General features: G+C 44.6%; 3 protein-coding genes across 4 annotated transcripts in view; 1 reads left to right on the top strand and 2 right to left on the bottom strand.

The window, feature by feature from the left end:
* Positions 1-21,744, top strand: part of LOC117893233 (prominin-like protein) — a 139,094-nt gene that overhangs the window by 5,130 nt on the left and 112,220 nt on the right. Inside the window, exon 14 of the mRNA XM_034799790.1 lies at positions 7,900-8,215. The gene's annotated coding sequence lies outside the window, so the exon portion shown is untranslated. The remainder of the gene's footprint in view (positions 1-7,899; positions 8,216-21,744) is intronic.
* Positions 193-10,066, bottom strand: LOC117893240 (FMRFamide receptor). Its single transcript, XM_034799799.1, has 2 exons — positions 9,365-10,066; positions 193-2,846 (listed from the first exon to the last, which is right to left on the bottom strand). Exon 2 carries the CDS (start codon positions 2,586-2,588, stop codon positions 861-863), a length of 1,728 nt encoding a protein of 575 aa, XP_034655690.1. The 5' UTR covers positions 2,589-2,846; positions 9,365-10,066; the 3' UTR covers positions 193-860.
* LOC117893262 (actin-binding Rho-activating protein) lies at positions 16,372-17,064 on the bottom strand. 2 transcript variants are annotated; one of them, XM_034799829.1, is made up of 2 exons: positions 16,966-17,064; positions 16,372-16,906 (listed from the first exon to the last, which is right to left on the bottom strand). In XM_034799829.1, the coding sequence occupies exons 1-2, from the start codon at positions 16,993-16,995 to the stop codon at positions 16,409-16,411; spliced, it is 528 nt and encodes a 175-aa protein (XP_034655720.1). In that variant the 5' UTR covers positions 16,996-17,064; the 3' UTR covers positions 16,372-16,408. The 2 variants fall into 2 exon arrangements, with proteins under 2 accessions (XP_034655720.1, XP_034655721.1); XM_034799830.1 differs by having other exon boundaries at positions 16,373-16,906; positions 16,981-17,010.

Here is a 21,744-nt window from a genome sequence, read left to right as displayed (position 1 = left end):
TTCCCTCCTTTTTTATACCCTTGATCACTTATGCTTGGCATAGACACTCGCTATATCGAAATATTTACACACGCGACTCTTAAATATATTTATTTTTTATACAATAGCAAAGATTTCAATTTATTTTTATATTTTTCTTTTAATTTCTTTTATTGAACACCTGAAAATGTCTTTTTCTTTTGTTGTTGTTTCTGTGGTTGTTGTTGTTATGGTCTATTGGTAATGCAGTTGTTGTTGTTGGGCGTGGCACCTCCCTCTGACTTTGATCTTTTGAGCAGCGTTTGAGAAACTTTCCGACAAGTTGACAGATTGGCCGTAGTCAACAGCCCCACCCCGCGCTTGTCTTTAGAAAAAAGTTTTTGCAAAATAAAAACCCAAAATCATTCAACAAGAGATGGGGGAAAAAAAAGGCAAAATCATCCATCAAGTTTGACTGAAATACTTTCGAAAGGATATTTAATTAAAAGCGCCCAAAAAAAAACTTGCTAATAAATAAAGAAACAGAAAAGTTGTGGCACCAAAATGATATTGTCCGAAAAAGTTTCGCTGACTAATTTAGTGCAAAATGGGCAAGAAATTCGATTGATTGGGCGGCAAAAAGGAAGCTGCATTGGGGGAACTTTTGTGTGTTATTTAGGAGGACTTGAAGTAGAAGTTAGAAGCGGCAAAGGAGTAGTAAACACTAAACGCTTATCACAAAGTAACGCAACGCTTGGAGCGCATAGTTCTGTTGACTCTACTACAGCTACAGGCTACAGTTAACATAACTTAGCTTATATTTATATATTTATCCTACACTATAGATTCGTTTAGATAAAGCCTGACCTCTTTGTGTATGTACAAACATGACTCGGGATCACTCAAAAGCCCGAGGAGACATGTCCCCCGAGCTTCTTGCTATCCTGCAGCGTCCAGTCATAGCCAATGGCCGTGTTATTATTCGTCGCCGAATTCGCATTCGTTGACACGGAGCGCTGCATCTCGCGTGCCGGAAAGTACACCACTGGGCCCGGCGATGGTGCACGATTCCGCTTGATCTTGACCAGGCCCGGCGAGCCGGACACTTGTGTGAGTCGGACATTGTTCAGTTGAGAGCTGCTGCCCACGCCGCTGCCCACGCCGCCTGGACCTGCGGCCACCAGATACGTCGTCGTGGTGCTGCGCTGTGTGCCGTGACGTGAGAAGCGGCCGGACGAGCGGTGATTGATGGTGCCATCGCCGTTGTTCGATATTGAGCTCTCGTAGTGTATAAGATCCGGCTGGTCACGACTCAGCCGTCGCTTGAAAAAAATGAGTAAAAAAATGCGCTTAAACTTCTCCCCGAAAATAATGTAAATGAGAAAGTTGACGCTGCTGTTGATCGTGATCAGCAGATTCGAGAGCTTCGTCAGCTTGTGATCGATCAGGTTGTAGAACGCCTCCGAGATGTTCAGCACCAGCGGCAGAAAGTTCAGCATGAAGAAGACAACCACCACGCAGAGGAGCATGGTGGCCAGGCCGATCTCGCGCTTCTCGGAGCGCGACAGGCGCTGGCGCTCGCGATTCGCACGCTTCACCTGCCGGTAGATCAGGCAGTTGAGTATGGCCAGGGTGAGGAAGGGTATGATGTAGTTGACGATCAGGTAGCACCAGTGTATGTAAATGTTGATGTACGCCTGATTGCGGCGCAACTTCGATGGCCGCACGCAGTGCAGCACCGTGTCGGTCTCGGGCAGCGGATAGCTGACCGTTAGCACCTCCCAGAAGCGCGGCATGTTGTAGGCCAGAGCGAAGCACACGCACACAATGAAGTAGATCTTGGCACGGCCATAGGTGCAGAGGGCACGCGCACGCAGCGGATGGCAGACGGCAACGTAGCGCTCCAGGGTCACGGTGAAGGTCATGTAGATGCTCGACGTTTGCGCGATCATGGCGATGGGAAACACCACCGGCGAGATGAACGGATAAATGTTGTTGTAGTAGGCAAAAAAGTGACCCGTATACGGATAGATCGAAGGAATGCCAAAGAGCAGAATCGAGGTGAGAATCAGCACCGTGTCGCATCGCGCCAGACCCGTCAGCAGATAATTAATGCTGGAACGCATCTGCGGGCGGGACAGTATAATCATCGAGATGACATTCCCCAGAATGCCCAGCAGTCCAACGATGTTGATGAGCACGCCACAGACCCAGAACTCAATGCGATTGTTCTCCAGCAGCGGATTGTAGACCTCCTCGCAGGTGCGCGTCCAATTGGGCTCCAGATCAAAGTCCGCCTCGTCGTAGTGCGGATAGAGCAGATCCGTTTGCAGGTCCGTGTGGTTCGGATGCGTCGTGTAGTTGGCGCTGCTCAGCGCGGGCAGGAACTGCTGCACCACCTGCTCGTACAGCGTCGTGGACACGGTGCTGCCCAGGATGTCGGCCAGCTCATAGCGCACCGCATCCTCGTGGCTGCGGGTCGTAGCTGTCGCTGTTTCCGTGGCCGTGGCACTCGCGAGGAACTCATCCTCACTGATGGGCCCCCAGTCGTAGTCGGTGGGTGGCGGTGGCATCACGCCCGCTGCCGGCAGCTCCAGGCGCAGCAGCAGCCGCGCGGCGGCACCGCTCATTAGGTGTGGGATGGACTCGCTCCAGCGGCGGCTACACTCGATTCCCGGTTACTAGAGCGGCGTTCTGGTCTGGGTTTTGGCTAACATCTGAGCAGCTGGCCCCAAACTTTTGCACAAACATCAATCCTGCGGCCACAAGTCGTTTTTTGTTGCTGTTCCACCTGTCCGGTTACGGGTCGCACGTTGAGAGCTTTTAGCCTGCCACTTGGCCTGGTTCCGGGTGCGCCACGCCACGCCACGCCTCGCTGACACTTTAAGCTGCAAAATAGGAAATGAGAAATGGAAGGTCGTTTAGTGCTCAGGGTCACAGCAAAGGTACTAGGGACTATCGATTTGCCAGGCATTGAGGCAACGCCTGCGACATGTGCATTCCGTTTGGGTCGGGGCAGGGACGTTGCTTTTGTTCGTGTTTAACTGGAAATTCTTGTGGGTAATTTGTGGCAATTATGTTTTAATGAGCTGAGTATTATTCGGTTACACAATGGCTTTGTAATTGCATAGTGCTGCGGCCTGGAGATCCTTCTGAGAAGCGGCTCAGCAGTCGCCACATGAGACTCCACAATGAGCTCAGCTCAGGTTTGGAGAGGCAGCCGAGCAGTGGCAGAGTTTCGGCACTTTAATTTGATCCATTTTGTGATTATTTAATGCATTCATTTATGAATATTTCGCTTGATTGGACAGCTAAGCATTTAATTGGCTCAATGCTAAGATATTTCTAAATCTTTTTCCATTAAAGACACCAAACATTGTCCATTTTCCATTAGACATGCTTCAGCTGCACAAATAAGTTTAATCTTTGCTTGCAAAATCTCCATAAATATTAGCAAATTATGCACACAAAAGTAGAGAAAAGCACTGCACATCTTGCCATCAATTTGTGGCATACAAATAACAATTAGCTGCCCGTCAATCTAATCACTTTTCGTGCAAAATGTACGACTAACTGCTCGGCTATCAGCTTGTTTGCTTTCATGAACAGCAAACCCAAGTCTGTCCATGGATAGTCAGGGCTGCAATCAAAATGGTGGCACAAAATTAAAACCCAAAAGATGAGAATTTAGTTGGAAATTTGTGCAACGGAAATTGCTTTGTTATTTATGAATAAATTGCACAGGTACACAGCGCTTTAATGCAGCATCCTAATAGCTTAATTTACTATCCAAAACAAGTGAGAATTGCTGGCATGGGGCAGTAAATCAGTTCAGGATTCGATTCAATGCCCAGCGGGCTATTTGTGCCACGTGTAAATGTCAGAAATGTTGCCCACACACACGCACCCCTCTGCGTGCATGAAGTGTCACATTTTTGACACATCGATCAAGCTTAAGTGGCTAACACACACGCACACACAGAGACGCCGCTGCGAGTCAACAGAGATATGGATACGGGCACAGTCCTCTGACTGGGGGACAGCGGACAGCAGACAACGGACAGCGGTAAACGGACAGCGGACAGTGACTGGCCCTTATGGCTTATCAAGTGGCCAAACAAATCAGAGGCACAATACAGTGCACGACATAATGCTGTCCATAGCTAAGTGTACACTGAAAGAAACTCATGATAACTCCAACCCAAGCCCTTTCCCCCCCTCATTTATTATCCGCTTTTCGTCAAAGCATAAATGAATTCAATAACCGATACGAAATGTCGCAACTGATTCCCATGCCCATTGTGTTTGTGATTGTGATTCACGCTGATGTAATTTATGGCCCAGTTAGGACAAAACAAAGCGCCGCAATTGTATTTGCGGTTGGGGTTTTTGTTCATTTATTCAGAGACTCTCAACCGCAGGATGCTCTGTTCAGGTCGTGAGAGACGAGCATAGCACGTGGCCCCGCTCCCACGTGACGTATGCGTGTTATTGGCGACATTTGCATTTGTTATCTGTGCAGCGGGCAGTAAATTACATTGTGACCCGAAGCCCATGGCTGCCAGGCTGCTGCCAGGTTGCATGTTAAGTGGTTAGCGATTTGCGGTCAGTGTCCAGCTGAAACACGCAACTTTCGACTGCAGGTGAAAGTCCTACCTCCTGGCTGCTGCCTCCTGTCTGCTGGCCCTCCCCTAATGCGATTATCTCAATTAAAGGCGGCGCATTCGAATGGCTCCTTTTTGGTGCTCCAACTGTCACAGCAATTATAGCGGCAATTAGTTTTAATGTTTGTGACCCTTTTTGCCACACTTGACGACCTGCACGTGTCCTGAGTGTCGCCCCCATTCGCACATTCATTTTTTCTCTCTCTGTTTTGTTTTTGTTTTTGTTATGGCTCTGACATTGGTAAATCGCCCACACGACCAGTCCCGAAATTGCTTTTCCGGGCCAAGCTGCTGCCGCTGCCGCTGCCTCTCGAACCCCGCCAGCAGTTTTACCGTTCTGCCGAGCACTTGGCTCGCTTGTTCCACCATTTTGATTTGAGCCTTTCAGAAGCTATTTGGACTTTGGGCGGAGGTTTGTGGCAGCAGCCTGTTTGGATATCTGTAAGGGTATCTAAAGCAGCGGCCTTTGAAATTATCCTCTCCATTTTCTGTTGTTTTTTATGTTTTTCTTTTGTTTTCTTTTGTTCTCTGTTCTTTCTTGTATTTTTTTCCGGCTGCACTTTCGTTTCAGTTGAACTTTTTCAGCGCCCTGCCAGCAAGTAAAAATCAAGGAATGGAATAAAAATTCCAATGCTGAGCGGCGCAGCATTTCCCAGTGCTATGGGAAATTCCTTGCTGCCAGCGAAAATTGAACGTTGAATGGTTGAATTGCCCTACATCCAGGGGTATGCCCTTCCTCTCTATAACTGACTGAAACTCCACTTAAATGAACAACTATACCACATTCAACACCAACTAAAAAAAACTAAAAAAAAGCACTGTAAGCTTTTAAACGCATCAAAAACAAGCCACACAGGCCACAGCTGCCGTGAGTTGTATGAACTTTGGTTGAACCAAACCATTTTTTGTATCCCCACGGCAGTTAAGCGTTGGACGTTTACATACACGGTACTGGGAGGGGTATATGCTATGGTAACTAATCCATGTAATGGACAGGAGGTAGAGATAATTATTGGCTGGATTAATGTGGAAAATGTGCGGCAAATGAGAGAAGACTTTGGCAACACATTTTACCTTCCTTCTGCGCTTATTTTCCTCTTTAGCCAGAGATCTGCTAAGATTTTGCTCTATTATTAGCTAAGGTATCTTCCAGTCGAAAATGTCAACTGGGATTACCTTCCTGCAACGTGTTTCCCTTCCTTTTAATGCCCGAGGCCGACACTTGAACTTAATTGCACATTTGAATGTTGCAACAATTAAAGGCAATGTGCAGCATTAACTACGAATTTTATTTACCTACATACAGTGGAAATCAATGCCAGCAATTGGATTTGCAGGCAACATGTTGCACGACAAAAGCTCTGCCGCTCGCTTCAATTAATGTCTTTAATTCCGCTTAATTATTTAGAGAGCAATTTGCATGTGGATTGCACTTTGGGTTGTGTGTGGTGTTGCTCTGCTTTTGGGTTTGTTTTTAGTTTGTTTTAGTTTGCTTTAAGTTTGTTTTATTTGCTTTTGCCTGGTAGAGCTCTCCATGCTCTCTGAAGCTTGCATTTTGAATAGTTTTTTGTCCGTGACAGCCCAGGCGCCGTCTTGTCTAGCTATTGTCGCCTTTAACCGCCCTCTGTCATTGGGGTTTTGGGTTTCTCTTTCCGTTTTGGCATGTGCTTTGCTGCTGTATTTCCGCTCTACATTTTTTGCCTTTTGCTGCCACTTTTCTACCATTTTTCCCTTATGAGTTGAAAAGGGTTTTGTGTGGTGGGGGCAGACCGTATTGATTGTACTGCAGCTGGCAATAATCAATTAGAGCAGCCATAAATTATATTAAATATATGTGGATATGTCTCCCCACTTTCGCTTAAGTATGGCAAATATATCACAATTTTGCTTGGCATATTTTTGTCTGAAATTTATTTAATTAAAGCAGCTTAAGTATATTAACTTATTCCATTGTGATTCCATGTGCCAACGGAATTTCGTGCCTATATGTATGTGTTTTTGAGATATAGATTTGTCGTGATTGTCGCACGCGAAAAGCGATGGCAAAAGATAGCCAAGAACATGCGGTCGGTCGAGCATATAAAAGCCAGATAAAACATAGCCGTATAAAAGTGGTGGAATCTTTGTTGGCGTACCCAAATGAAAACACACACAAAAATTATAATTATTATATAGAGACAGTGTGCGAGGGAGAGAGAGCGATAAGCAAGCTCTTTGCGATTTATTTTTAGTTGACAGTTTCAAGGCTTTTGCTTTTGCTTTTGCTTTTGCGCGGCGAAACATAACGAAAATGAAAAGAAATGCGACTTTTGCCAGGGACCAAAATGATGGCGGACAAAGGGGGATTGTGAATGGGAATGGGAATGGTTTTGAGTTGTATTTCCCAACTGGGACTAGTAGTTTGAGTTCCTGTTTTGTGGCCGGCTGTCATTTGCATATTTCTGTTGCAATTTAGCATTTAATGAGCGCATCCCTGGCTCCCAGCATTTTCTCTAATTTTTGGTGTTTGATGGCTCACTGGCTCCAGGTACACAGCCGAAACTTATGGCTTAAAGCTGCCATTTAATAGCCCTGAATGCTGCGTTTAGGATAAATAATTGCTGCATTGTGGCCCGTATGCTTAATCATGGCCGACATTAAGTAGCAAACAGCAGGCAGAACATGTACAACGTTGCAAGGCAAGGCCAAGCCACACACAGATAACTGGAACTTTCAGAGTCTGCTTGCACCTGCCAGGGGGGGAGCGGTGAAAGGAACTGCCTCGCATGCAAACGCAGGTATCCAGAATTTAGTTAATTAAAATGCAGTTTGTGGGCAGCAGCCACATGTGAATAAATTTCAAAGGAACTGTGTCTGTACCTGAGTCAGTTTAACTGACATTTGGGAGGGGCAAAAGTGTGTGCCAAAAATGCTATGCAAAATTCTTCTGAGAAATTAGTTTTGGCCAAAAAGCAAATGGAAATGCAAGGAATTTCCACAGCTTAGGGCAAAAAACTTACTTGCAGACACTTGTGGCAAAAGAAAAACCAGAAAAGTAAACGAAAAAGTTGACCATATTTGTGTAAGAAAACCAAAACCCAATTAACTTAAGTGTTTGCTTTAACTTGATTTAGTTGGTATTTATTTTGGTTATATTTTTCATTCATTTTTGATGTATATTTGATTTATTTTTGATTCATTTTTAATGTATTTTTGATTTGTTTTCTGTTTATTTATCATTCACTTTTGATACATTTTTCTTACATATTTCTTACATTTGCCAATTATCTACTTGCAGCTACGTTTGCCTAAACTTGGAACTGCATCTACTGGGCGCCATAAGTTGAACTCAATCGCGGCACAAAGAACTCAAATTAAATTGCGCAAAAAATTCTTTTGACACAGAAAACTTTCGAAAAATTTCAATTTTGTTGCCAAGTAAACGATGCCTCAACGCTGCAATATTGTCAGGCTACTGAGCGCCAATATAAGATGAAAAATTGTTACTAAATAACACAAATACTCGATGGATTACTGCCAGCAGTTTGATGCCCCAAAAACCCAACAGCAGAAGTGCCATAATTAATGTTTTGATTGAAATGAAATAGCGCAAAGTGAGTACAACAATTAGTTTCAAATTCTATTTAATTGGCTGTACTAAATAAGTGAATTCTTGTTGGTAATTATAACATATTTTGATGGTTTTCCATTATTAATTTGAACATTTAATTACTTTGCCGCTCGCCTACATTTTGTGGATTTGAATGCCTCTATTGGTTGCTGTTGTGCAGTGTTTTGTGGGGGTCATTAAACGATCAAATGATAAACGAGGTTTCGAGTGCCTCTCTCTCTGGACCAGAAAACCCTTTCCTGCTAATTACATGAATGCAATTAGACATTAGGATCCATTAGGCATGGGTCGCCTACATCTTTGCGGTCGTATCTATGCAATGCATTTGGAAATTGGAGAGTTGAACTATATGGAAAACATGCTAATGGAACAGGATATCCTTTGCAGGCTCTCATGAAAATTTCCTCAATAGTTTCCACTCCCAAAAAGAACAGAAACAGAATAGCAAGGGAATACCCATGGGAATATTTACTAGTTTTTAATTGTGGATTAAAGTGGTAATAGGAAAAACACTTCCACATAATTATTTAAAATTTAATTCATTCATTTTAACAATTGTTTCCCCAATTCAATGAAAATCATTCAAATATTTCCCACAAATAATTCTTGAAAATATTGTTTAAAGAAGCCTTCAACCATTGTCGCAGCCAACACGCTTTCAAGGAAATATTCAAGGAAATGCATCCACTGATGTCAACTGCATCCCACAGCTGAATCGAAGTTCCGCTCCTTTCCTCTCTCCCATCAATAAGACCAATAAAAATGTCTTTGTGAAATGTGGCTGTCAGCAAGCCACATCCACATGGGAATCAGCATTATGCCAACAGCAATAAATTAATCTTTTTAATATGCAACATGGGCTGAGGCTTATCGACAACAAAATCGTGAGGATTTCCTTCATGTCAGAGCCAATACACCAGCAGCCCCAGCCCCAACCCCCCAACACCCCCAACCTCAAGCCCGAACACAAGGCCTGTCTCACGGATGATAATAAAAACAGACACTTGACAATTTTACTTTCCTTTCTTGAGACGAAATTCATTTTTTATGACATGTTCTCTGCCGTTGTTGTTGTTTTTATTATTATTTGTTCGTGTGCGTGCAATAATCGTATCAAGATTTATTTGCTTACCTTGGGAATTTAATTTGCAGTGCGTGCAAAAGGGAAAGAAATCCTCAACTCATTTGCATATATCGGTAGGGGGTAGGGGGGTTGTCACCACTCAATGCCAAGGACTCACTCGATGGGGTTAATTATATTTCGGAGATGCTCGTACACACATGTCACATACGGACAGAAATGATCTATGCCCGATTCGATGCGGTGGGGTGCGGACTGCGGGCTAATTTAACAATTTGTTTTCACATTTCACTGGGAATTCGTTTCTCTCTCTTTTTATTTATGTTGTTGGGTAGCGCACTCTCTCGCTCGCACACACACACTCTGTGGGCGGAATATATCTACTTAATATATTTTTATTTATTTATAAATCTTCGATACACTTCCCTGCCCGGCTACACTTTAAACAAACTCTCGATCTGCGTGGATAATGGCAAATGGGCAATGGGGCATCAAATGAACCAATTATCGGGTTGGATGTGGCCTTTCTTCAAGGAAGAGTTTCACTGCACTTTCACTCTCATTCGGGTCACTTTCTCTGCTCACTTTTTGCCTCAGATATAACCTCTCTTCGCTTTTCCTTGCTTTATCTTTTTCTCTTGCTCTTTCTCCTCTCTGCTTAATGGCAAGTTGATATTTTTAAACACAATGTTTTCGAATCCAAATCCGTTAAGAAAATGCCGTAGTAGAACCCCGTCCGGAGCGTAAACACATTGAATGCTGAAAGCCAACTGTGTGCCGCCAGCCAATAGCCAAAATTCCGCCAGATTTTTCCGGCAACTCCTGGGCAACAATGTTGCTGTCTTCGGCGCCTTCGAGGCAACATTGTTTCCTTTTGGTGTGCCGGCAACATTGTTGCCAACGAGCATGCGCCCGCGTTCCATGTTGCCGGGCATCGGGGATTGCCCCACAGCTGTGCCGGGCCACTATTTCATTCATAAAACGTGTCTGGCGCCACTATTACTGCAACCTGCATGTGTTGCTGCAACACAGGCCATGCGGAATGGATAATTTTAGGTGGGGTAAGGGCGGCCGTGAGGCAATAGTAAAAGCATTCGGACTATTTATAAGGCAAGTAAATGCCACGGTGCCGGCAATCAAGTTTTTATATTCTCTCTAATGACCCACAGGCGCAGCGACCGACCCACTTGGAGCAATTGAAGAACGCCCCGACCCGTACCCGCAGATAATTTATTTATTTCGTTTCGATTGCGGAAATGCACAACAAAACGTTGAGCATGGGCTGGGGGAGGCGAGGGGGTTCGTTGTGTTGCAAGGTAAATGTGGCACGCGTTGGAGGAAATGAATTTTACGTTTATTGTTCGTAGTTTGGAGAGGGGAACTTGTCGAAGTTGAAAAGTTTTGGCACTAAAAACCCCAAAAGTCATTAGCGGCTTTTCATTTAATTTGGGAACAATTTTGTAACTCAAGGGGTAATAAATGCGAGTCCATGAAAGTTAATAAAACAATTTGATTTATAGCTAAATTTGGTAGCACAAAGTGTGCATTATCCTATAATTTTCTTAGGAAATGAGAAGGAATTAAAATGGAATTTAAAATGAAATTAAAATGAAATTAAATTAAATGTTTAGTCCAGCAGAATGTGAAATTTTTTGGCTCGAAGTAGCAGCATTCTTTTGGTGCAGAGTGGCTCAAAACTCTACAAATTCTGTCCCACTTCTGAGAGTAAATTAAAAACTGAACTCTGCAATTATTTGTTCTTTTATTCACTGCCAAACGTGGATTATTATAATGGAAAGGCAGAGTGCAAGTGCTCCGCTTTGTACTCTCATTTATGCAACATATCCAAATCATTGAGTATGTGGGTTACGATCTGTCTGGGACACTCGCATCCGACCGCCTTCATCAGCTCTGCTTTCATTCCGCATCAACTGTGGAAGCCCCAAGAGTGCCTGAGCACCAGCCCGTGCGTTGGCTTTAATTCAATTGAAGCTTGCCATTGACGCAATTTCTCCATATCCGCACAGACATTCTACATACATATGTACATATTCCGTTTTTTGGCTTTTCTTTGGGGCTTTCCCGCCCACTTGATCCGTTTTGTGGCATGTGCGTGAGCTGCAGAGAGAGAGAGAGAGAGAGGCAACGCCGAGGATTACTCCTTGTTGATTTATTTTCCCTTTGAATTCCGTTCTTTTTGCGCTCAAGTTGTCAATGCGGTTTCACGGGGCTTCCGTCTGACAGTGGAACTGCGGTTATGCTCGGGTATATTTTTTAATATTTTCTTTTCTTAATCGAAAATCAGTCAGTCAGTCAGGCGGAGGAAGTATCCTTCAGTATACCCTGCCTTTGCGCTTGCAATCATTTCTGCAAGTGTCTTTTGCATTTTTAAGCAAAACTTTGCAGCAGAATTAATCTCGAAGACATTTCCAGCAGCTGGGCTCACTTGAATACACAACAGACCAGAGACCAGAGACGCGATCAGACACCAGAAACCAACAGACAGTAGTGTGTTCATTCGATTTATTGGCAGCAGCCAGGAAAAACCTAATCCAGCTTTGCTGGCAGCCAAGATTTACGAACGTAAATGCGTAACATGCGCCCCAAAAACCCCCAAGCAGATCGACGGCTGAATTATTTGTCCCAGTTGGATTTGGCTTAGAACAGCAGACAGAAACTACAAGCAGAATGCTGCTCTGGGTTGTTCTCTGCTGTGCTGTCTGTTTGCTGTCTGCGTAAATTCCCATAATATTTTCATTTTCATTTTCATTTGGGGAAAACTGCACGCCCGAAAATGCAGTTGCAGCAGCTGGAGCTGAAGCTGAATCAGCAGTCTGAGTGCTGCGACAGCAAAACACTTTTAATATTTGCCTTTTGTTCTCCAGACGCTTGGCATAATCTCGACAATTTAACACCCAAACCTGCCAGGCAATGGATTTGCCAGCACCCAAACCTTTCTACCCAATGGATTGTCAAGCTGCGATGCGCTTTCCAATGTCAAATATGAGACAGCAGCTGAAAATGGCAATTGATTTGTCATTGATTTGTCGTTAAACTAAAAGGAGAGCTGCTGTTTATTTATTTTAAAATCAATTTCCAAGATGGCGAAGGGGTGTGCCAGGTTCCTCCCCTTTTAATTGATGGCCTCGCAATAATGATTGGTAATTGAAGTCATTTATAAACACTCCGCTAATGGGGTTAATGGACAGAAGTTGGAGTAATCCTTGAGGCATTTGCAGCGGCATATAACCCACACTCTTCTCCGTGAAATTAACAAGATTTAGTGTGAAATAAAAGTGGATTAGAAATGCTCCTAGGGGGAGCATTCCGCTGCTCATTTCTTTGCCTTAAAGTTCCCATCGTAAATACTTTGAATATTTCTTATTGCATTTATCGCGTGCTTGAAGGGTTCACCTCGTTCTTACCATGAAATTGAGTTTTCAAATAGCGATTTGATTGATAATTTCTTTTCAATTTATTCCGACTACGCCCCGCAGCCACGACTGGTGCCTGCCTGCCTGCCCTGGTGCAGTGCCAAGTGCTCCATCATTGTCGCCACTGCCACACAGCCACTGACTCAGCCGTAACCCAAGACCAAGTCAAGCCGCAGTGACCTTTCCGCATGGCTGCCCCATGCCATGGCCCTAGACTTGGTCTACGACTTCGGTTTCAGTTTCGTTTTCATCCTTAGACTCCTTGCAATAAATTCCAATTGAAATACAATAAAGAACTTGCCACATCAACAGAAGTTGCACTCAGGAAAAAAAGAGAAGAGAAAACCCAATGGCGGGCAGCATAATTAAATGTAAATTCGGTGTCCAATAAACAATAATGCAGCAAATAAATAAACTATTTGCAGTTATAAATTCAGCAGCGTCTTTGTGCCTGGCACAAATTTACATAATGAGCACTCTGGGGAGCTTCTTTTGGGGGTGCTTCGACTCCGCGTGGCAACTGCGTCATTGTTGGCAATGTGTCTGAAAAGTTTTTCCTTTCTTTTTCGCTGCTGCCTGGCTTGGCTTCCATTTTAGTTTTATCATGACGCAGCCCCCGTGCCACACAGACATTAGCACGAATATACATAAGTATGTACATGTCTGTGGGTATAATTTTTATGTTTATTACATTTGCAGCCCCCCAGCCCAAACCCAAAGAAGGAGCATAATAAAGGCAAAGCGTGAGGGCACAGGGCTTGCTGGTTACCCTGTGGAAAGCTGTTCTTTAAGCCAGAATTTCCTCACCAACAACTACTGAAAGTTGAGCGATTTTCAAACACAAATCTCCCATAAATTCCGGCCAGAATTTCGAGCTTTTCCCTTTGCGAATTCCAGGTAAACCAATAACGAGTGCCTCGTGCCTCGTGCCACTTTCAAATTTGACCCTGCAATTGCCTGGCTACAAGAGCATTCATCCGTACCCGGACTCAACCCACCCACCTTGACCCGTTGTTGGCCAAAGGCAACGCGTTGGTCGGTTGGGCGCTTATCAACTGGCCAAATGACAGTTTTATGATTTCGGCTGCTGTTTATCAGCGGCAGCGGCAGCAGCAGTGCATTATGCTGTTGCCAACTCTGGTGGCTAATCAAAAAGAGCTTACCACTACCTTGTTGTGGGCAAATCCTTTGGGAGTAGAGATAGCCGCGCGGTGGCAGCAGAGCGAGCCAGCAGGCAGCAGGAAACGGATGCGAAGCGAGTGCCTGGCAGCGCTGCGGCTGCGGCTGCGGCACCGCCTCTGGCCTGCTCGGCTTACGCGGCGTGTGCGTGTCCTTTGACGTCCGCCAAGTTGGCCATAAATCAGCCGCAACTTTTGACGGAAATTCAAGACCTCAGGAGCAACGGGTCTGGCAGCCAAGGCAGCAAAGGACTTCCAAGGCGGCAAACTGAAATGAGCTGGAAAAAGACAGATTTCAACGGGCTTTGTTGCAGCAAGTTTTAAAGGTTTCCAAAGGATTGGCCTTACACGAAGATGTTGATACGAATTTAGCGTAGGATTTGCTCTCCCAGAAGGTGTTTTTCCTTGCGCTCTTTATCCACATCGTGGGTCATCCTTGGTCCTTCCTTGGCGCAAAGTTTCTCTGTGGGAAATCAATAATTTATTTGAATGTTTGCCGAGCATTTTGCAACACATGTAGGGCATATCCCCACCAACATGCCAACAAATATGCACATACATAAATAAATAAACCTCAAGTGTGTCGAGGGCCGAGAGTTCAAGCCGAATTTGACCAATTGGCCTAGAGTTTGCTTTTTGTCGAGCTTCCTTTGCGGCTGGTCTGTGCTTTGCTTACCTTTGTGCGGCTCTCTCATTGTTGTATTGTTGTGTGGACTGTGATTTAACAGAAGAAAAAGAAAGAAAACCCAAAGGACCGAAACCGTTTTCGAGCACAGCAATCAGCACCTACTCGTATGGTGGAGCCACAGAAGTAACAGCTTCACAGGAAGGGCAGACTGGGGCAGAGAAGGGGACACAGAAGAAGCTACAGACGGAGCCACAGAAGGATACACAAACGGGGTCACAGTGGGGGGCACACTGGCAGTGGAGGAACCTCCGAACTTGGCCTTCCGCCTGGCAGCAGGCAAAAAATTCAGCCAGCAAGCGGATGTTGTGCGCAACCAGCCGGAGTCGTGACATTTGCATAACAAATTCCAAAATTCCATTCAGCGAGCTTCCGCCCCACAGGAAACATGTTTATTTTAGATAATTTCATTCGGCATTCCCATGCCCATGCCCAATTCGCAGTCGACTCCTCCATCATAATTACGGATATGTGTCAAAAAATATCCCAAAACTCAACCATTTGTGCTTCTTTATTCAATCATTTGGTTGCCGGCATGCCCCCGTAAAATGTGGGAATTTTAAGCCAGGCGGAAAACATAGGTTCGAGGGCAAGCAAAAGCCCACCCAATGAGGTGAGGAATCAATGGATTGCTGTGCAGGAGGACGGAGGCTGATTGGGTGGGTGTGGAGACTGCTTGGGTGGGTGCTGAGACGAGACAGAGGCTGGTGTGGTGTGTGTGTGGGTCTGTGGGTCTGTGGGTGTGTTCAGCTTTTCGTAAAATCAAATCAAAGCTGGTACCCAACGGCACGCAGTACATAATTTTACGGTGGAACGATAAATGAAAACTCTGAGTGAAAAATTACAAATTTAAACAAATATTCAAATTAAATATTTGGTTATTAAAATGAAAACATAAATTTAATTTTGAATTGAATTTAATGCATTAATAAAGCTTCGAAGTCGTGCCATAATATAGTTAATTATAAAAAACTTAAAAATAAATATAACTAATGGGATTTGTGGCTTAAAATGTTCATTTAAATATGTAATATATTTATTTGAAATGCGTAAAATATTTAATGTTTATTTTAATATTTATTTTCATATTTTTCATGTCAAAATGTGTCGGAAAAACGTGTACTTTTTGCTATTTCCCCACTCAAAGCAAATGTTTGTGTAAAAATTTATAAATCTTACAAAAAATTATATAATTTAAGACATTTTTCTCTCCGAGAATCGACATTGAAGAGTGTCTTAAAAGCTTCATAGAAATAGCACCCAATCCCACAGGTTTCCATGGAAGTTATTTTGCAACTTTCATAAATAAATCACGTTTTGTTCCCACTGTGCCTGCCATTTTGGTTTTATAGGAAACACCTAACGCGCTTGACTACCAGCCCAAATGACTTACGGAGCTCTTCCTACAGGTCTTTTTGCTTTTCCCTGTAACCGAATAATTTGCCAGTCGACTGGCGGGGGCTTTGAAGTCGAGACGCAGGCTTAGGCAATGGGAATTTAAACACTCGAAAGTCTGCTGTAATTTGTTTATTTGCTTCGGGTGATTCGTTTTATATTTTTTTAAGAGACAGACTAGGCGGATGGCTAGCTGGGGGAATTTCGGGGAACTCCTTCCTGCCTGTCGCATACGTGACAGGATCTGCGGATGCGTGGGCCACCGCTGCGTTGCTGTCTGGCTTATGGTGAAATGTTAATTCAATTAACTGCGAAAAGGCTCAGGTGTACACACGTGCCACACGCAAAAGCCCTGTGGAAACTTGACACGGGTCAGCGATCAGGTGACAGTTTTCGGGCCACGCTAAGCCTTTAATGTGGCAGTCCCGCTGAGATCCTCAACCTTGGCCATGATTTCCAGTCGCAGCTCGTCGTAGGATCGCAGCAGACACACCGGCACCTGCTCGTCCTTGCTCTGAAACAGCGTCTCACCCTCAAAGGCGACGTGACCGTACTTTCGAGCGACCAATAGTGTGCCCATCAGCTTCCCGGAGATGCTGCTGTAATGCTCAAAGAGCTCACCAAAGGACAGGCCCATCTGGCCCGTCTTGGGGCTGGGCTGACCCAACTCGTGGATCACCTTGCACAGCTGCAGCACTTCCTGCAGCGCCTGGACGTGCGCCTGCTGCGATCTCTGCTCCGATCTGCTGCCCTGTGGCGCATGTCCATAGTCCTCCTGGCGTATCAGCCGCTTGGGCATCTCCCGCACGGTGTAGTGAGCGAAAGGATTGATGACCATCCAGTTTTGGTGCTCCTCTGCCCGCTTGTTGAACAGCGTAATGCGGGACGAGACGGAAGTGTCCTGGTGGGGTAAAACGAGTGTCAGGTAGGGGTTTACGGGGTATTCGGGTCGTGTCTTACCTCCTCGAAGCTCACCTGTTTGGCTGACATTATTTTTAGGGAGAGTTTTGTGTGTGAATTTTGATTGGTGAATTTTTAGTGGTGAATTTTTGTGGGCGAATTTTGTTGGTGAACGTTTCAGTAGAATTTTGCTGCTGAATTTTTGTTGGTGAATTTTCTGGAGAATTTTGTGGTCGAATTTTGTTGGTGAAATGTCTTGCTCAATTTTTTTTGGCGAATTTTGTTGTTGAGTTCTTAGTGTCGAATTTTTCAGAAGAATTTTGCTGCTGAATTTTGGTTGGTGAATTTTTCTGGTGAATTTCTATGTCGAATTTTGTTGGTCTATTGTTTGGGTGAGCCGAAAACGTACAGTGTCAACATAATTTGGATCGAATACACATCACAGAAAACAGATTACAGAATTTAGATTAGAGCCCAAAGCCTGCTTACATGTGGCAGCTCAGGCAAAGCAATGACAACCCATTAGGAAGGCGCAGGCAAAGCCGCAAAATCAACATGCAAAAGAGCGCGACTTGCGCCCAGGCCAGAGTTAATCAATCAGAGTGGAAAAGCGCTCCTTGCCACAGTGGCAGCCATGTGGCAAATGCGGCGGAAACAGCTCGCCAAACTAGCTCCATAAATTTAAGCCTCGGAATGGCGCGCAAGTTGCCGGAAGTATTTGGAGCTCACTGCAAATGGAAATACAAAACAAATTTCCTAGAGAGACAGACACAAACTAGCAAGAGAGCGAGAGAGGGAGGGAAGCAGCAGCGAGTGTAAAAGAAATTAATGAAACAAAACGAGAAAATTGTAAGCCAAAAACATAATGAAAAAAGAGAACTTTCGACAAACGAAAGAAAGTCGAAACTTTGATATGCTTTTTGCGCGGTTTTGGCTTTTGTTTTTGCGCGAAAATTGAAGGGAAAAATGTTTGCATTGAAAGTGTGACAATTGCAACTAGCAGCAGTTTTTTCTGACATTATTTTTATAACTTTGATAATGAGTTTGAAGCATTTAAACAATAAACTAAAAACAAAAGCGAGTGCGCGAAAAACAATTTGAAATTTAAAGCAAAAAGTGGGAAGTTGTTGAAAGTAAGATGCAAATTCAGTCATTCTATGAAGAGTCAGAAGAGAGACAGAGTCAGATTATAGAGTGAGGAAGGGAGTCTAGAAGGGAGTCTTAAACAGAGCCAGATGGAGGAAAGAACAGGGATATATAAAGAACAGAATCTTCTGCACAGACAAGGCAGAATAAAAATGAATAATAAATGCTTAAGGCATTTTAATATTTTTTAAATAATTCTTAGAGACTAAAACTACATAAATATAGCAATTTTAGCTTCAAAGATCCCACTAAACTCTCCATTAAAGCTCACAAAATGCTGTTTTTTTTTTGCTTAATTTTTCTTGGAAATTCCCTAACACAAACCAGAGCATAATTATGTCTGTCCACTCGTTAGCCACCACTTAAATTCCATGCCCCAAATCACTTAATCCAATTATGTATATCGATGCCAAGTGGACAAACCAATAGTTCTGGGCAAGGGCAGGACATCCTGCGAAGGGTATAACAGACTGTAGTCCGGCGGATTTCTCTGTGTTCTTTTGCTGCTCCTTTGGCTGTGTTTTTCTTGTGTTGCAGAGCAGACAAAATGGCAAAATGGCGCCACTTCCACATCCGTTGGAGCAATAAACATTAATGCGCAATTAATGCTGGGATGTCTGTCTGTCTGTCTGTCTGTCTGTCTGTCGACTAAGCCCAGTGCCCTCGTTGTACTCCCTGCTCCCTTGTGCAAATCCCACTGCCAGTCTGCTGTGATTAACGTCCTGCCTTCTGGCCATTGGCATTGGCGTGACAAATGAAATCAAGTGGAGGTGGTGGGGCAATGCAAAGGAGCTTATTTTTCGACCAGCACCAAGACGGCAACTAGCTTGGCCTTTGATGTTACAGCAGGAAGTGAAAGTTTTTGTCTTTTTGGGCCATATGGTTGGAGCAGCTTGGAGGGGGGCAAGCAGACTGCCAGTGCCAGCCATGTCTTCGAGTGTTGACAGCTTGTTAAGGCAAAGCCTCGCCAGCTGTTCGAGTGTCGAGCATCCTGCCACTGCTCCTTCGCATTGCAACATTTCCCTAAGCTGCTGCTGCTGCTGCCGCTGCTCCCTGCTCCTGCCCGTTGCATGTTTGCAGTTCCCTCAACACATCTCGGGGCCGCTCTGCAGCAGAGCTCTGCCTCTCGTGTAGGTGGCTGCCTGCCTGCCACTTAATATTCGACAATGTCTGCATATGGCCGTTGTAAATTTATTGCTTGTTTGTTGTTTGTGCACCCCTCCTCCATGCAATTTCGGGCTTTCCTCTCGTAATGTAAAACAATTTTCTACACAAAAAAGGGAAGAAGAAAAAAAGAGAGTCTCAGGCAAGCGAGTGTCTCGCTCGAGTGAATTTTATGTGTGGCACGTTTGGCAATAAATTTGTGTGCGGTGTGGTGTGGCGCCTCTTGGATTTACAAATGGCTGCTTAATCCTCCATTTGCCATTGAGATGGGCTGCAGATGGATTTATTTCGGTCTGCGGTTAACACCTGTTTTTCGTCTTCCTGGCTGTCTGTCTGTCTGTCTGTCCGTCTGCCTCTGCCTCTGCCTGTGTGTGCGGTAATTTGATGGGTTTTCCCTTTTGAGGACACTCCATGTGGCGCTCTGTGGCTGCTCTGCGGTTGAATGCTCCTTAAGAGCCGCCCGCCCCATGCCTTGCCCCAGAGACAATGCTTCCTTAACCCCATCTCTGATCAGCGGTGGCTATCGCTGCCTGCTCTTTGTTCCTTGTGTAAACAGACAAAGCATTCCCCCCAACTTGCCATATCCCACATTTCTGTGTGTCATTTATAACCCGAAACGCAACGATTTATTCTCGTGATTTTCGCTTTTGTCTGGCGCCAGTCAAATTTTGATAAATGAAACGCATTTCATGGCATCCGTTTTAGCTTTTTGCATAGTCCACTTCACACGCCCTTTCCTCCTCTGATTATTTCTGTGGACATCTGGTAGTTGCAATTTTTTCAGCTACATTTGGCAGCTGGCAAGGTTTTTGGCTTGGAACATAATCACAGGGCGACGGCGGCGTCTAAATGTGCAGCCAAAGAAATCAAATCAACGCTTTGCCATGACAACAAACAGTTGGCTGCGGGCTGACCCCTAGACTCTAGGACCAAACTCTAACCAAAAGCAAATAGAACACAGCAAAAAATTAGTCAAGTCAACACACGGAGGGGCACACAACAAATCAAGAAAAAATAGCGCAGAGCGCAGATCGCAGAGCATTTTGCCAACGTCAGTGCAAACACCGCCGCAGTGGTTTTTATTGCCATTTTGCCTTTTGTTTTGGGGTTTGGGGATGCCCTTTTCCCCATGCCCCACGAAGTATGCAACAGCCGGCGCCGCACACATTCGTCAGCTGTGGGTGAAAAATTGCTGTACCCGCTGCCTGTTCCCATTGATTTGATTGACACTTTTATTGACACATTGTTGTTGTTTGTTGTTGGTTGAGGGCCCGGGTTTTACGACCTGCGAAAGCCTTTAAGCCAATCGAACACTCACGGCCCTGCTGCACAGCGCTTCAATGAGCTGCGGGAACACCACTCGTCCTCGAGTGAAAGTTTCCAGCATTTACAACTCGCATTTACCACTAGAATGTGTTTAAAACTTTCATTTTTTAATACTCTGCGACGCACATCAATCGAAAGTAAAGTAAAAATGTCATAAATGAAATACAAAAATATTATTTGCTGACGGCAGCCGAGCAGCAGCCAAGAAAATGTGCTGCAAAATGTTTAGAGCCATTCGAGTGGAAAATATTTATAATTTTTATGGGCTATTAGGGCCAGGGGCCTACGGTCGGGTGAGCGGGTTTTATGGGCTTTCATTTTGGGTTTCGCTTTAAGGAAAACTGCAGAATTTTTCTGTGATTCATGGGGCAGCTCTTCCAAGCGCTTTCAACTTAAAGTGCGGCACCTGCGAGACACTGAAGGCCACCAAGCCACAAATTCCACAGAGCTTCACGCAGCTACTGCAGCCATGCCCCCCTGCTGCCCCTGCTGCCCCTAGTAACTAATAAAATGCTGGTCTCTCCATGAATTTTCATGGTCGCAAAACTCAATGTTTTTTATGCGTGCCAGCGGAACAATGGCCACCCGAGAGTACCGCATAAAATATGACATTTGCCGGCCTTTTGTTTGGCATTAATCCATACCAGAATGTGCACAGAATTCAGGGTCTATCGCTGGGCAATTAATCAGGCTTCATTTTCACTTAATCGCGGCCATGATTTGCACGCAATAAGCCATGGTGCATGCCACATTTACTACGCTCTGTTCGCCTTTATTCAATTTTCATTAGCTGGTTCCTGCGGCTCCATGAGGTAATCGACAAGCGGCCAAAATAATATTTGGAAGTCCGGTCAGTGCGGCGGAAATAAAAACTCATTTTAATATGCGCCGCCGCCGCCGACGCTGCCTGGCAACAATTTCTCTGGCAATTTATTGTTCTACTGCCCAGTCCTTGACTCTGGGCAACTTAATTACATATTTAAATTCCAACTGTGCCGACTTTGAATGGTGCAGAAAAATAAAGACAGAAAGGGAGAACAGCGAAACAGAAATAGAAACAGAACCGCGATTGCGGTTGTCATGTTGCGAGTCGTCGTTATGAGAAAGCATAAACAACATGGCGCCAAAAAAACATGAAGGCAAGTGCAGAAAGAGGCTAAGAACTGGGTAGTACCCTGGCTGAAATATTGGGACTATTTTTAG

Source organism: Drosophila subobscura, chromosome J (assembly GCF_008121235.1).
Source record: "Drosophila subobscura isolate 14011-0131.10 chromosome J, UCBerk_Dsub_1.0, whole genome shotgun sequence".
In the NCBI taxonomy this organism is placed as follows: domain Eukaryota; kingdom Metazoa; phylum Arthropoda; class Insecta; order Diptera; family Drosophilidae; genus Drosophila; species Drosophila subobscura.
This window is presented reverse-complemented; position numbering and strand designations above follow the sequence as displayed.